General features: G+C 43.8%; 1 protein-coding gene across 3 annotated transcripts in view; it reads right to left on the bottom strand.

The window, feature by feature from the left end:
• The window catches only part of nfx1 (nuclear transcription factor, X-box binding 1), an 85,300-nt gene that overhangs the window by 18,157 nt on the left and 51,309 nt on the right, over nt 1-15,834 (bottom strand). For all 3 annotated transcript variants that reach the window (XM_070881093.1, XM_070881095.1, XM_070881094.1), the window contains exons 13-15: nt 14,492-14,600; nt 13,318-13,437; nt 8,561-8,640 (exon numbers count right to left, since the gene is read on the bottom strand). In XM_070881093.1, the coding sequence (XP_070737194.1) occupies nt 8,561-8,640; nt 13,318-13,437; nt 14,492-14,600 (309 nt within the window). The remainder of the gene's footprint in view (nt 1-8,560; nt 8,641-13,317; nt 13,438-14,491; nt 14,601-15,834) is intronic.

Below are 15,834 nucleotides of genomic sequence, written 5' to 3'. Positions count from 1 at the left end.
CAGTCCAGCCATCGCTGGAATCAGTCTGGTGAATATTCGCTGCACTCGCTCAATAGCAAGAACGTCCTTCCTCAGATTAGGAGACCAAAACTGAACACAATATTCCAGGTGAGGTCTCACCAAGGCCCTGTACAACTACAGTAAGACCTCCATGCTCCTATACTCAAATCCCCGAGCTATGAAGGCCAACATACCATTTGCCTTCTTCACCGCCTGCTGTACTGCATGCCAACTTTCAATGACAGATGAACCATGACACCCAGGTCTCGTTACACCTCCCCTTTTCCTAATCTGCTGCCATTCAGATAATATTCTGCCTTCGTGTTTTTGCCACCAAAGTGGATAACCTCACATTTATCCACATTATACTGCATCTGCCATGCATTTTCCCATTCACCTAATCTGTCCAAGTCACCTTGCAGCCTCTTGGCGTCCTCCTCACAGCTCACACCGCCACCCAGTTTAGTATCACCTGCAAACTTGGGAGATATTACACTCAATTCCTTCATCTAAATCATTAATGTATATTGTAAAGAGCTGGGGTCCCAGCTCTGAGCCCTGCGGCACCCCACTAGTCACTGTCTGCCATTCTGAAAAGGACCCGTTTATCCCGACTCTCTGCTTCCTGTCTGCCAACCAGTTCTCTATCCACGTCAATACATTACGCTCAATACCATTTTGCACATCAATCTCTTGTGTGGGACCTTGTCAAAAGCCTTTTAAAAGTCCAAATACACCACATCCACTGGTTCTCCCTTGTCCACTCTGCTAGTTACATCCTCAAAAAATTCCAGAAGATTCATCAAGCATGATTTCCCTTTCATAAATCCATGCTGACTTGGACCAATCCGGTCACTGCTTTCCAAATGCGCTGCTATTTCATCCTTAATAATTGATTCCAACATTTTCCCCACGATTGATGTCAGGCTAACCGGTCTATAATTACCCGTTTAAAAAAAAAAGTGGTGTCACATTAGCTACCCTCCAGTCCATCGGAACAGATCCAGAGTCGATAGACTGTTGGAAAATGATCACCAATGCATCCACTATTTCTAGAGCCACTTCCTTAAGTACTCTGGGATGCAGACTATCAGGCCCCCGGGATTTATCAGCCTTCAATCCCATCAATTTCCCGAACACAATTTCCCACCTAATAAGGATATCCTTCAGTTCCTCCTTCTCACGAGACCCTCGGTCCCCTAGTACATCCGGAAGGTTATTTGTGACTTCCTTCGTGAAGACAGAACCAAAGTATTTGTTCAATTGGTCTGCCATTTCTTTGCTCCCCATTATAAATTCACCTGAATCCGACTGCAAGGGACCTATGTTTGTCTTAACTAATCTTTTTCTCTTCACATATCTATAGAAGCTTTTGCAGTCAGTTTTTATGTCTCCGGCAAGCTTCCTCTCGTACTCTATTTTCCCCCTATAAATTTAATTCTTAATCCTCCTCTGCTGAATTCTAAATTTCTCCCAGTCCTCAGGTTTGCTGCTTTTTCTGGCCAATTTATATGCCTCTTCCTTGGATTTAACACTATCCTTAATTTCCCTTGTTAGCCACGGTTGAACCACCTTCCCCATTATTTTTACTCCAGACAGGGATGTACAATTGTTGAAGTTCATCCATGTGATCTTTAAATGTTTGCCATTGCCTATCCACCGTCAACCCTTTAAGTAGCATTAGCCAGTCTATTCTAGCCAATTCACGTCTCATACCATCGAAGTTACCTTTCCTTAAGTTCAGGACCCTAATTTCCGAATTAACTGTGTCACTCTTCCTCAAGGGGCCTCGCACAACAAGATTGCTAATTAGTCCCTTCTGATTACACATCACCCAGTCTCGGATGGCCAGCTCTCTAGTTAGTTCCGTGACATATTGGTCTAGAAAACCATCCCTAATACACTCCAGGAAATCCTCCTCCACCGCATTGCTACCAGTTTGGTTAGCCCAATCAATATGTAGATTAAAGTCGCCCATGATAACTGCTGTACCTTTATTCCACATCCCTTATTTCTTGTTTGATGCGGTCCCCAACCTCACTACTACTGTTTGGTGGGCTGTACGCAACTCCCACTAGCGTTTTCTGCCCTTTGGTATTCCGCAGCTCCGCCCACACTGATTCCACATCATCCAGGCTAATGTCCTTCCTTACTATTGCATTAATTTCCTCTTTAACCAGCAACGCCATCCCACCTTCTTTTCCTTTCTGTCTATCCTTCCTAAATGTTGAATACCCCTGGATGTTGAGTTCCCAGCCTTGGTCATCCTGGAACCATGTCTTCGTGATGCCAATTACATCATATCAGTTAACTGCTATCTGCGCAGTTAATTCGTCCACCTTATTCCGAATACTCCTCGCATTGAAGGAGAGCCTCCAGGTTTGTCTTTTTAAACACCCTTTGCCCCTTTAGAATTTTGCTATAATGTGGCCCTTTTTGTTTTTTGCCTTGGGTTTCTCTGCCCTCCACTTTTACTAATCTCCTTTCGCTCTTTTGCTTCTGCCTCCATTTTATTTCCCTGTCTCCCTGCATAGATTTCTATCCGGCTGCCATATTAGTTTAACTCCTCCCCAACAGCACTAGCAAACACTCCACCTAGGGCATTGGTTCCGGTCCTGCCCAGATGCAGACCATCCAGTTTGTACTGGTCCCTCCTCCCCCAGAACCGTTTCCAATGTCCCAAGAATTTGAATCCCTCCCTTCTGCAACACCCCTCAAGCCACGTATTCATCTGAGCTATCCTGCGATTCCTACTCTGACTAGCACGTGGCACTGGTAGCAATCCTGAGATTACTACTTTTGAGGTCCTACTTTTTAAATTTAGCTCCGAGCTCCCTCAATTCGTCTCGTAGGACCTCATCCTGCTTTTTGTTAAAACCTATATCGTTGATACCTATATGCACCACGACAACTGGCTGTACACCCTCCCTTTTCAGAATGTCCTGCACCCGCTCCGAGACATCCTTGATCCTTGCACCAGGGAGGCAACATACCATCCTGTAGTCTTGGTTGCGGCCGCAGAAACGCATATCTACTCTAGTTACAATTGAATCCCCTGTCACTATAGCTCTCCCACTTTTTCCTGCCCTCCTGTGCAGCAAAGGCACCCACAGTGCCTTGAACTTGGCTGCTGCTACTCTCCCCTGATGAGTCATCCCCCTCAACAGTACCCAAAGCAGTGCATCTGTTTTGCAGGGGGATGACCGCAGGGGACCCCTGCACTGCTCTTCCTGTTGGTCTTCCATTCCCTATCTGGCTGTGTACCCTTTACCTGTGGTAAGACCAACTCGCTAAACGTGCTATTCCCGTCATCCTCAGCATCGTGGATGCTCCAGAGTAAATCCACCTGCAGCTCCAGTGCCGCAACGCGGTCTGTCAGGTGCTGCAGGCGGATGCACTTCCCGTGCACGTTGTCGTCAGGAAGCGACCCTGACTTCCCACATATTACAGGAGGAGCATAACACGTGTCCGAGCTCTCCTGCCATGACTTAACCCTTAGATTAACTTAATTTGGCAACAACAATGCTAAAGGTTACTTACTGATAAAAGAAAAAGAAAAACTACTCACCAATTACCAGCCAATCACTTACCCCCTTGGCTGTGACATTACCTTTCGATTTCTTTCTACTTTTTTGCCTTCTCATCCTGCTGCAGCTGCACCAACTGGCCTCTCCGAACTGCCGCTGCTCCCCGACTGCTGGGCCTTTATAGGCCGCTTGCTGCTCGAAGTCTTGCCTCTCCGAACTCCCCAGACTGCTCGCTGACGGGCCTCTTGTAGGCCGCTCGCCTCCCAAACTCCCGCCTCTCCCCGGACTACTCGCTGACATCCCTCTTGTAGGCCGCTCACCTCCTGAACTCCCACCTCTCGACGCTCCCCGGACTGCTCGCTGATGGGCCTCTTGTAGGCCGCTCGCCTCCTGAACTCCCCCCTCTCCCCGTACTGCTCGCTGAAGAGCCTCTTGTAGGTCGCTCGCCTCCCGAACTCCCACCTCTCGACGCTCCCCAGACTGCTCGCTGAAGAGCCTCTTGTAGGCCGCTCGCCTCCCAAACTCCCGCCTCTCCCCAGACTGCTCGCTGAAGAGCCTCTTGTAGGCCGCTCACCTGCCAAACTCCTGCCTCTCCCCGCACTGCTCGCTGACAGGCCTCTTGTAGCAAATTATGAAAGGGAAGTCATGTTTGACAAATTTGCTGGAGTTCTTTGAGGATGTAACGAGCAGGGTGCATAAGGGGGAACCAGTGGATGTGGAATATTTGGATTTCCAGAAGGCATTCGATTAAGATGCCTCATAAAATGTTACTGCACACGATAAAAGCTCACGGGCTTGGGGTAATATATTAGCATGGATAGAGAACTAACAGAAAACAGAGTCAGGATAAATGGGTCATATGCCAGTTGGCAAACAGTAACTAGTGGGGTGCCGCAGGGATCAGTGCTGCGGCCTCAACTATTTACAATCTATATTAATAATTTGGATGAAGGGACCGAGTGTAATGTAGCCAAGTTTGCTGATAAAAAAAAAATGGGTGGGAAAGCAAATTATGAGGACCCAAAAAATCTGCAAAGCGTTATAGACAGGCTACGTGAGTGGGCAAAAAATTGGCAGATGCAGTACAATGTGGAAAAATATGAGGTTATCCACTTTGGCAGAAAAAATAGAAAAGCAAATCATAATTTAAATAAAGAACAATTGCAAAGTGCTGCAGTACAGAAGGACCTGAGGGTCCTTGTGCACGAAACACAAAAAGTTAGTATGCAGGTACAGAGAATAATCAGGAAGGCAAATGGAATGTTAATCTTTATTGCAAGGGGGATAGAGTATAAAAGAAGTCCTGTTACCACTGTACAGGGTATTGGTGAGGCCACACCTGGAGTACTGTGTACAGTTTTGGTCTCCGTATTTAAGGAAGGATATATTTGCATTGGAGGCTGTTCAGAGAAAGTTCACTAGGTTGATTCTGGAGATGAGGAGGTTGACTTATGATAGGTTGAGTCGGTTGGGCCTATACTCATTGGAGTTCAGAGGAAAGAGAGGTGATCTTATCGAAACATATAAGATAATGAGGGAGCTCGACAAGGTGGATGCAGAGAGGGTGTTTCCACTCATAGGGGAAAACTTAAACTAGGGGGCATAGTCTTAAAATAAGGGGCCGCCCATTTAAACTGAGCTGAGGGGGACTTTCTTCTCTCAAAGGGTTGTAAATCTGTGGAATTCTCTGCCCCAGAGAGCTGTGGAGGCTGGGTCATTGAATATATTTAAGGTGGAGATGGACAGATTTTTGAGCGATAAGGGAATAAAGGGTTATGGGGAACGGGTAGGGAAGCGGAGCGGAGTCCATGATCAGATCAGCCATGATCTTATTAAATAGCGGAGCAGGCTCGAAGGGTCAAATGGCCTACTCCTCCTCTTATTTCTTATGTTTATGTTCTTGTGTTCTTAATTCTTTTCAGCGTGGTGCCCTCTACAGGGAATCTGTGGCATCTGTGAGCAGAGCAAGCAACAGCATGTCTCTTCAGCCAATCAGACTGAAGAATCCTCACTGAGACACAGAGACTATACCAGGAAGCATAAATTAGAACACTGAATTCAACGTAAAATCATGTATAGAAAGCAAAATAGAGGGGGAAAAAGATGGGATTAAGAGATAAAAAGAGAAAAGTACTTAAAAAAAAAAATGTAATAAAAAAAAAAAATCTCCAGCAATAATTAAATTCCAAAAGAATGAGACTTCATACTTGTAAAATTTAATTTTCATGGCCAGAACGGTTGTTTGGCAGTAATTGAGACTCATCACGCTGTTAAAAATTCACTTATATCTGAATGCCCCAGCCTCAACTTTTTCTGACATGTTTAATGGGTAAGTACCGCAATTTCATGCCCGTACATGTATTTTAATGTCGAATCTCTTGGCGATGTTCTGGTTTACTGCAGCTCCTGGAAGAGCAGGGCAACTCTGACAGCAAGCTCTAGATTTCTGCCTTTAACTGTACATGTGTGGAAGTCGGAAGTTGCTGTCCGATTTACTCCTTAATAATGGCGAGTGCTGATTGTCTCACCGTTATTTTTAATCGCAAAATCTGGACCATTTACATTACCATACAATCAAGAAGAGTAAAAGTAATATTATATTGCAAACCCAAGTAATCGGTCCCTGTTTAGTTTTTCAGGAGCAATGGAATGCAACTCAAGATATCAATGCAATCCAGCATTTAACATCTGCATGCTGATTCAATTGTGTGAAGCAGAAGGCAGTTCTACAGATAAATGCAATCAATGGCAAATACTTTCCGATATATGTCTTTATGGTTTTCCTTTATTGCTGCGCCACAAATTTTATTTTCAATAAATATGCACATTGGTAATATCCCCTGAATTTCATGCAGTGTAGACTGACCAAGACTCTACAACTGAAGCATCACTTCCTCCCTTTATTTACCAGCTCCCTGGAGATAAATTGCAACATTCCATTAGCCTTTTTGATTACATTTTGTGCCTGTGCTTTAGCATGTGATGTGTACCTGGATACCCAAATCTTTTGTTCCTCTGCAGTTCCTCGTCTCTCACTATTAAGAAAATATTTTGATTTGTTTTTCTTGGATCCAAAGTAAATGACCTCACACTTCCCCACATTGAATTTCATCTACCACAATTTTCGCCACTTAATCTGTTCACGTCCCTTTATAACTTCCTGCTCCAATCTACACATCTTACTGTGACTCCTAAGTTAGTGTCATCTGCAAACTTGGATATACAACTCTCTATTCCTTTATCAAAGTCATTGGTGTATTTGAGGAAAGCACCACTCGTCACATCCTGCCAATCAGTACATTCCCTTTATATATAATCTCTGTCTACTTCCTCACAACTAATTACCAACCCATGGCACAAGGAAGGTTATCTCCAATTTCTTGTATCTTTTGCTAATAACATCCATGTGAAATTTCTGGAAGTCCAGAGACAACATCAATATCCACTCCCCTGACCACCTCAAACAATTCAACTACTTTAGTCAGACATACACCCGACCCATCACAAATCAAAACTGACTCTCCTAAATCAATTTATACTTGTTTAAGAGCTCAATCTCTCAATTCCTGATGATAGATTCTAGTAACTTCCCCACAATTGATGTTAAACTGACAGGTCTAAGTTTCTTGGTTTCTCTCTCTCTCTCTTTCTTAAATAATGGAATGACATTGGCAATGTTCCAATCCAAAAAGGTACAATTCCTGAATCTTGAGAGCTTTGGAAAGTTATGATTAATGTATCTGCAATTTCCCCACCTGTTTCTTTTTAATGCTCTAGGATGGAAACCATCAGGTCCTGGAGATTAGGTCCCAATATTTTCTCCATTTACATTTTTTTAGTATTAAATCCATTAAGTTTCTCCCTTGACTTATTGTTATGTTCCCTTAAATCACTGGTATTTTGTTCTCTTCCTCTAGTGTAAAAACAGATACAAAGTACTCATTCAACAAGTGTCCATTATAGTATCACCTACATTTGTCTTTAATGGGCCCATGCTCCCCTTTACCACTCTTTATCTCTTGATATATTTAAGAACATAAGAAATGGGAGCAGGAGTAGGCCATACAGCCCCTCGAGCCTGCTCCGCCATTCAATACGATCATGGCTGATCCGATCATGGCTGATCCGATCATGGACTCAGGTCCACTTCCTTGCTCGCTCCCCATGACCCCTTATCAAATAAGAAACTGTCTATATCGGTCTTAAATTTATTCAATAACCCAGCTTCCACAGCTCTCTGAGGCAGCAAATTCCACAGATTTACAACTGTCAGGAAAAAATCCTCCTCATCTCAGTTTTAAATGGGTAGCTCCTTAATCTAAGATTATGCCCCCTAGTTCTAGTCTCCCCGATCAGTGGAAATATCCTCTGCATCCACCTCGTCAAGCTCCCTCATAATCTTAGATGTTTCGATAAGATCACCTCTCATTCTTCTGAATTCCCATTAGTAGAGGCCCAACCTACATAAGGGGTTCCTCATAAGTCAACCCCCTCATCTCCGGAATCAACCTAGTTGAAATTCTCTGAATTTATAAATAACCTTTACTGTTCATTAGCTTTGATATCTTTTACAAGGTTTTTTTTCATATTCTGTTATTACTTGTTTGTATCCCTTTGTTTTTTTTATAGTTCTCCCAGTCTGCTGGATTTCCACTTTTCCTTGCGTCTATATTAAATGGTTGCCAGTAGCCATTAACGTTTTCAAAAGAGATGATCAGCTGATGTCACTGCTGGATTCACTAAAGGAACAGCCAGGGAAGAGATCATCGATTCATAGAAATTTACATTTTGGCCCATCGTTCCATGTCAGCCGACAAAGAGTTATTCAGCCTGATCCCACTTTCCAGCTCTTGGCCCATAGCCTTATAGGTTATGGCACTTCAAGTGCATATCCAAGTACTTTTTAAAAAGTGGTGAGATTTCTGCCTCTTACCACCTTTGATAGATGGGCGTTCAGCAGTTTTCATTTAAATGTATGGTCTGACTGGGAGCCACAAATCTCAGTAAATCTTGTTTCCTTCAGTGATACTTACTTCGTGTTTCCCCATGCACCACTTTTGAGTGAGGTAGGTACAAGGTGGGCATTTCTCCTCACTGTGGCAATTGTGGAACACTGTAGGAATGTAACAAAATGCACATGAGTGACAGTCCAAAATACTTTTACACTTCAAAAGTACACTACATTTTACAATAAATACTCGGAAAGGTTTTCTTTATGGCTTTACTTCAGTAAGCAGTGACTGCCATACCGAGGCTGCAAATTTAGGAGATGAAAGCGTGAATAAAATGAATAGTATGTAATAGAACATTTAGTTCATCTAGCCTTCGCCTATGAACAGACTGCATATACCTTGTAGAGCTGTGCTCAGTGGGTAGCATGCGCACCTCTGAGTCAGAAGGTTGTGGGTTGTGGGTTCAAGTACCACTCCAGGGACTTGAGCACAAAAATCTAGGCTGACACTCCATGTTAAACGTTAGACCCTGCCAGTCTACTCTCTCAGGTGGACGTAAAAGATCCCATAGCACTATTTCGAAAAAGTTCTCCCTGGTGTCCTGGCCAATATTTATCCCTCAATCAACATAACAAAAACAGATTATCTGGTCATTATCACATTGCTATTTGTGGGAGCTTGCTATGCGCAAATTGGCTGCAGTGTTTCCTACATTTCAACAGTGACGACACTTCAAAAAGCACTTCATTAGTTGCAAAGCACTGAGAGATGTCCGGTGGTCCTGAAAAGCACTATATAAATGCAAGTTTTTCTTTTTTTTTAAAAAAAGCGCCACAGGCAGAGTTCTAGGGAAAATTAAAGCTGCATTTTTATCCAAGAATTTGGAAAATTAGTTTTGCTCTGCTTCCTGACTCATCATTCCAAACTGATGCTGCTACTCTGGGGAAATCTTGTGGGGGTGGGGAGAAATTCATGACTCTAGAAAAGCAGCAGCTTCAGATAAGAGCAGGAGTAGAGGCAAGTTATGAATCTGGAAGACTGGCTCTGATCTGGAGGATTTGGGGAAGATTTAACAGCAGCTTGCCAGTGTGAACAAGGGGTGGGGGTGGTGCCGGGGTGAACTTCGAAGGTAGTGGGGAGGGGTGGGGTAGAAATGTGCACAGCTAACCTAGTGGGGGAGGGACCAAAAAGGGAAGCAGAGAAAAATGCAACATGAACTGAAGGGAGGCGTGCCAGAAGTGAGAAGACAACCTGCTTGTTCTAAATTTTCAGCAAATTATAATGCGTGGACCACACTTCCTGCTCCCTTTCCTGCACTTTATAGTGAAGACAGCACTAGATGTTCACTATAGCAGCTACAGTTCAGCACAAGTAAAACTTTAAAGGCAAGACAGTTTCACAGATAGGTAAGCATCACACAATCCTAGATTCTTGGAAATTGAGGCAAAGGCCCAGAGAGGGAGCTTTAGGAAATTGAGCATGATTATAAGCAGAGTGTAGGAAGAAAAGTTACATCAGGGAAACATGGCAGTTGTTTTGAAATTCATCCAGGAGACAAGAATGTGAAACCCCTCTTATAACTGGCATCTTTCCCTTTCTCTTCCTCAAATGCCAGTTCACATAGATATAAATTCCTGTAAATATGAAACCACTAACTGTTTTGTAAGAAAGAAGATTGTGTTGACAGAAAGGTGGATGCAAGGGAAAGACAAAAAAGATAGCGATATCATGGAGAAAAAAAAAGAGAAACATTCAAAACCACAGAAGTGAAAAAACAGTTCACAGCATAACAATTAGAGCAAGGCAGGAAATGTAGACTTAAAAGATCTCTCCAAAATCACCCGTGCTTGCTGACCTACATTGGCTCCCGGTTAAGCAACGCCTCGGGATTATAATTCTCATCCTGGTTTTCAAATCCCTCCATGGCTTCCCCCCCCCCCCGAGATTTCTGCACTCCTCTAATTCTGCTCGAGTATCCCTGATTGTAATCGCTCAACCATTGGTGGCCACGCCTTCTGTTGCCTCGGCCCCAAGCTCTGGAACTCCCTGCCTAAACATATCTGCCTCTCTACCTTTCTTTCCTCCTTCGAGACACTCCTTAAAACATACCTCTTTGACCAAGCTTTTGGTCACCTGTGCTAATTTCTATTTCTGTGGCTTGGTGTCAAATCTTTTAAATTGCATAATATTCGTGTGAAGTGCCTTGGGACGTTTCACCACACTAAAGGAGCTATATAAATACAAGTTGTTGTTGCTATTTTTCCAGTGCTTGATGGGGAGTTATTTGAAGGAGGCCAGTATTGGCTGCTTAGCCCCTTCAAGGTATCTAATTATCGCAAAGGACTGCATATCTGAAAGTTTAATAAATTCAGTTCCTTGGACTGCTTGTCCTCAACCCCTCTGATCTATCAGAGGCAGATGTTTTCACAGATCATGTCCTTGGTCTCTGGAACTCTTCCATAATCACTTGCCACATCTCCCCATGTCTTCAAAAAGCTTCTGATAACATCTCTCTCTAACCTTGCCTCCACTTTTCCCCCAACCTCCTGCTCTCCGATTCCTCAACTTCCTGGTTGGTGCCCATCTCTTTCCCCTTAAAAACATTCTCAAGTGCTTTTACATGAGGAGTGCTATATAAATGTAAGTTGTAAACTGAAGTTTAACTCAACTGCTATACGAGTTCACTCATAATTTTGCTGTAGTCAAGTAAACCTCAGCCAGGTCACAAATTCCAGCCAAATCACATTTTTCAGCCAGTGTACAAATCAACGGTTAAGCAGATAGACAAATACATAAATGCAGCCAGACAGTTATTTTTGTAGAACACCATCAAAATCAGCAGCTGACAATACAGCACTATATCCATTCTGGTGAGTCAGTCAAAAATAAATGTAAATATCTGAATTGAAAATTGTAAATATTCAATTTGTAACAATTTATTCAAGAAACATTTATATCATGAAGAAACATAGCACCACCATGTGGAGAAAAGAATAAGCTAAGTAACTCAAACTGCAAGATACAAATAAGGAATCCTTTCACCACATTCGAGTACATCCACCAGAAACAGGCCCTCAGTCCCTCTCATCACAACATCCAAATATTTCTTGAATTATTCCAGGGCTTTTACCTCCACTACTTTACCCAGAAATCAATCCTACACTTTGATCAATGTATGTAAAGAAAACCTTGTGCATTTCAGTATTTGTTCGATGATCACAATTTAATTTGCAGTGCTCCAGATCAACCTTTTCTATACAATTTATTTTCTTGCAATCCTCTGTGGCAATCTTGGTCACCTTATTTTAAGGCTGTGAAGTCGTATCTCCAAACTCAGTTTTTTAAGATTATGGAATGTGTTGGTGCCACCCAACTCTGTGCCGACCTCTCCTGTTCAAATCACTTCAATCTGTCATCTGTCCTACCCACAGCACTAAGAGCACCCTGGTCAAATGCAAAAATGATATTGCGTGTGACTGTGACCACAATGCAGCATCCTTCTCAACCTATCTGCAGCTTTCAATCCTGTTGACCACACCATCTTCCTCCACTATCTCTTCATGGTCCACTTCTGTGGTACCACCCTCTCTTGGTTAAGTCTTACCTGCCCTAATAGACAGCACGTATACAATCTCCTACAATACCCAGAGTCAGCTCTGATGTACACCGAGACTCCATCCTTGCACCCAGCTATTCCTCATCTATATATCCTCCATGGAACTGCTGCCAAAACTTTTATTCGTACCATACTGAACCTTCCCAAAGACCTTCTCTGGCACCCAAGATCCACCACACATAAACTTAACTCATTCAGAACACCATTGTCCACACCCTATCCCCCAGAATATCCTGCTCATTGTCTCCACTATCCTTGCTGATCTCCACTGGCACCCTGTTCCTCAGCACATCAGTTTTCATAAATCTTCATTCTCAAATCCTTTCATGGCCTCACTTGTCGCTTTTTTTGCATCATTCTCTAACCCCATGTTTCTACCTACACCATTACTGTGCATTCCCTCTCTCCCTCCACTCGACGATTGGTGGCAGAGCTTTCAGCTATCTTGGACCCACATTCTGGAACATTCTCTCTAAACTTCCACTTTGCTACCTCTCCTCTCCTCCACCCAAACCTTAAAAGCCTCCTTAAACCCAACTCTTTGATTGCACTTTTGGCCACTTCCTATAATTTCTCCTCATACTCTCACTTGGGTCTGAGCCAAGTGTGAAGTGCCTGAGAATATTTTGCTATGTTAAAGGTCCTAATTAAATACAAACTGCTGTTGAAGTCTCCTCAGTCCATCTTCAAAAATCATCAGCTGCCTCTATAGATTGGTCTCGCTCATAGCTTTTCTCTGCACCACCTTCAGGCCTGCATGTCTTCCATGCAACAGTGACCACAGCTGGACACGGTATTAAAAAGGTGTTCTGAGCAAGCACTGTACGGTTTCATTATGACTTAAGACTTATACTTCACTATTTCAGCTATATAATTCTATTTATTTTGATTGCTGTTCTACAGTAGCTAGACCTGTTATAACTGAGTTTACTAATATCCCGAGATCTTTCAAACTTAGCCCATAACTATTTAACACCATTCATGGGATACTTAAGTCACCTATTTTTCTTCCAAGGTGAAATATATTTATTCATATCAAGTTTCATCTGCCACTGTCCCACTAATTTCTTTCAGCTCAACATTTGGAAGCCTGAAGTGATCCTGATTGGTCCCCACCAGAAAATCTGCACCCGAGCTCCCAGTCACATTTACATTCCTACTGCTACTGTTACTAACATGCCTTTAATTTAATGCTTAGGCGAGTGGAACCGCTCTCACTTACCTGGATGATCACACTCGTGTTCCCTGATGCAGGGGTTTTTGCACTCTGGAGGTCTGGTGCCGCATGGTACTGGAGGATAGATCACTGATGTCCCACAATGACATGTTAGCTCATCAAAGCCTAAAGAGCAAATGTTCAATTAATTGTAAGAGGTCCAACTTACAATAGTTTACATTGTCATGCACTGGAAACCTACGGTCTACATATAAGTATAACAAGCTTGAAGAAAATAACTTGCACTGTGTGGGGGGAAATTTTGGGAAGATTTTAACTCCAAACAGGTTTCACGTGGGAGTTGATTTCTTGCCTGGCAGAAGCAGCAGGAAACCCTGGCAATTTTAACCATCAAGCCTCATTTAAATGCTGCCCCGTCCATATTCTCCCTAGAATGGGCATGAAAAGGGTACAGAGCAGTTTCTGGCAGACAAAGTTGGGTTTCCCTTGGCCGCCCACCAGCTTCCAGGTAAGTGGTGGGGTGTGGATTTTGGGAGGGTCTTACAGGTGGGAAGGGGGAGTCCAGGGTAGGGAGCACCCCGACTTTCCTTGTGAGGAGCAGAGCAGCTTTCCTGGCCACACAAAGGAAAATATTAGACTTGCCTGTAGGGCTTCTTCTGTCTTCAGACCAGCTGCAGACTACATCATTAGCATTAACTCTCTTCCCCAGCTTACTAACTATAGATAAGCTAAAGATTAACTGAAAGGATGGTTTTCTACTTTAGGCTTATTGGAGATAGCTCGCCGAACCAAATAGTATTTCCTTCAGCCATGAGGTCACTGAAGGATTGTGTCTTCTTATTCATAAGAAAATATTACAAATTTTGCAGTGCGGTAGATTTAAAAGCTTAGAGCAAACAGTTCACATGAAATCAAAAAGATCTTCTAAAATCCTGCAATGGATTCATAGGTTTGCTTTGCAAAAGGCTGGATATTGTAGAAAAATATAAGTAGCTTTCACAGTGGATAATCCAAGTTCCGGATTCTTTCTTTACAATTAAATACCTAAACAAGCAGGCCGACTCTGCATTTATGTAATCATGTACTTGGGACATGCATCTGCTTTCTCGCTATTGTATAAGCAACTTAAATATATATCTTCTAGCTTATAAATTATTACAGAGTTCATGGACAACAAATCAAATTATTTTGCAACTATCTTTTATGACTTCCTACTTACTACTTTGCCAGCAATTCTGACAGTTTCCACGGTGACAAGGCTCCTCACACTTGTGCTGTCCACAGTTAAGCTTGCGTCCACAGAGAAGAAGACACTTATGCTCGGTATCCTTGAAAAAAAATGAAATGAAATGAATTGGTTACATTACATGTGGCATTATATCCTCTAAACTGTTCCAAATACAGGCCCCAAGTTTCCACATGATTTACTCCTGATTTTTAGGAGCAACTGGTGTAGAACGGAGTATCTTAGAAATTCAAATTCTCGGCATTTAGTTTGCTCTAGTTCTAGTCAGTTAGAACAGTTTCACTTTGGAACAGAATTTTTTTTTTCAAAAGGGGGCGTGTCCGGCCACTTACGCCTGATTTCAAAGTTTCGTGAGTGAAACTAACTTAGAATGGAGTCAGTGAAGATTTTTGTATGCTCGAAAAAACCTTGTCTACACTTTAGAAAATCAGGCGTAGGGAATGGTGGGGGGGAGGTGTTTAAAGGGAAGTTTACAAACATTAAACACTTCAGTTTTACAAATAAAGAGCCATCATCAATAATAAATGATAAATACATCAATAAATCAACCAAACAAAAAAAAATTAATAAGAAATAATTTTTTTAAAAAATCAAATAAAAAAAACATTTTCTACTTACCGACTGCAGCACCGGGAGCCCTCCAACAGCGTGGTGGGATGCCCCCCTCAGTGTGTCTCAGTGTCTCTCATTCTCTGTCTGTCAGTGTCTGTGTTTCTGACAGGGAGGGGGGGGGGAAGGAGATTGGGGAGGGGGGGGGGGGGAAGAGGAGGAGATTGGGGAGGGGGGAGAGGAGGAGATTGGGGAGGGGGGGGAGAGGAGGAGATTGGGGAGAGGGGGAGAGGAGGAGATTGGGGAGAGGGGGAGGGGGGGGGAGGAGGAGATTGCGGAGGGGGGGGGGGGAAAGGAGGAGATTGGGGAGGGGGGGGGGGGGGAGAGGAGGAGGAGGAGGAGATTGGGGAGGGAGGCTGAACGGGCCGGGCCCAAGACTACCAGATTTACAGGTAGGTGGCGCTGGGTCGGGGGTGGGGGGGGGGGGAGGTTGGTTCGATTCGGGGGGAGGGAGGGAGAGGGAGGTCAGGTCGGGGGGAGGGAGGTCAGGTCGGATCCAGTCCGGGGGCGGGGGAGTGGATGTCAGGTCCGGTCCAGGGGCCGGGGGGAGCGGGTGTCGGGTCTGGTCCGGAGGCGGGAATCAGGTCGGGAGGAAGCAGGAGCTGGGCGTGGAAGGAGCCTTATTCACGCAGCCCCAGTGGGGCCATTCAGCCAGGGCTAGGGGCTGCGTGCTTCGGGCCCCTCCCACACAGTTTCGGGCGCCTGGA

Source organism: Pristiophorus japonicus, chromosome 5, assembly GCF_044704955.1.
Source record: "Pristiophorus japonicus isolate sPriJap1 chromosome 5, sPriJap1.hap1, whole genome shotgun sequence".
Lineage (NCBI taxonomy): Eukaryota > Metazoa > Chordata > Chondrichthyes > Pristiophoridae > Pristiophorus > Pristiophorus japonicus.
The sequence above is the reverse complement of the archived record's forward strand: the minus strand, read 5'-3'. Positions and strand labels throughout refer to the sequence as shown.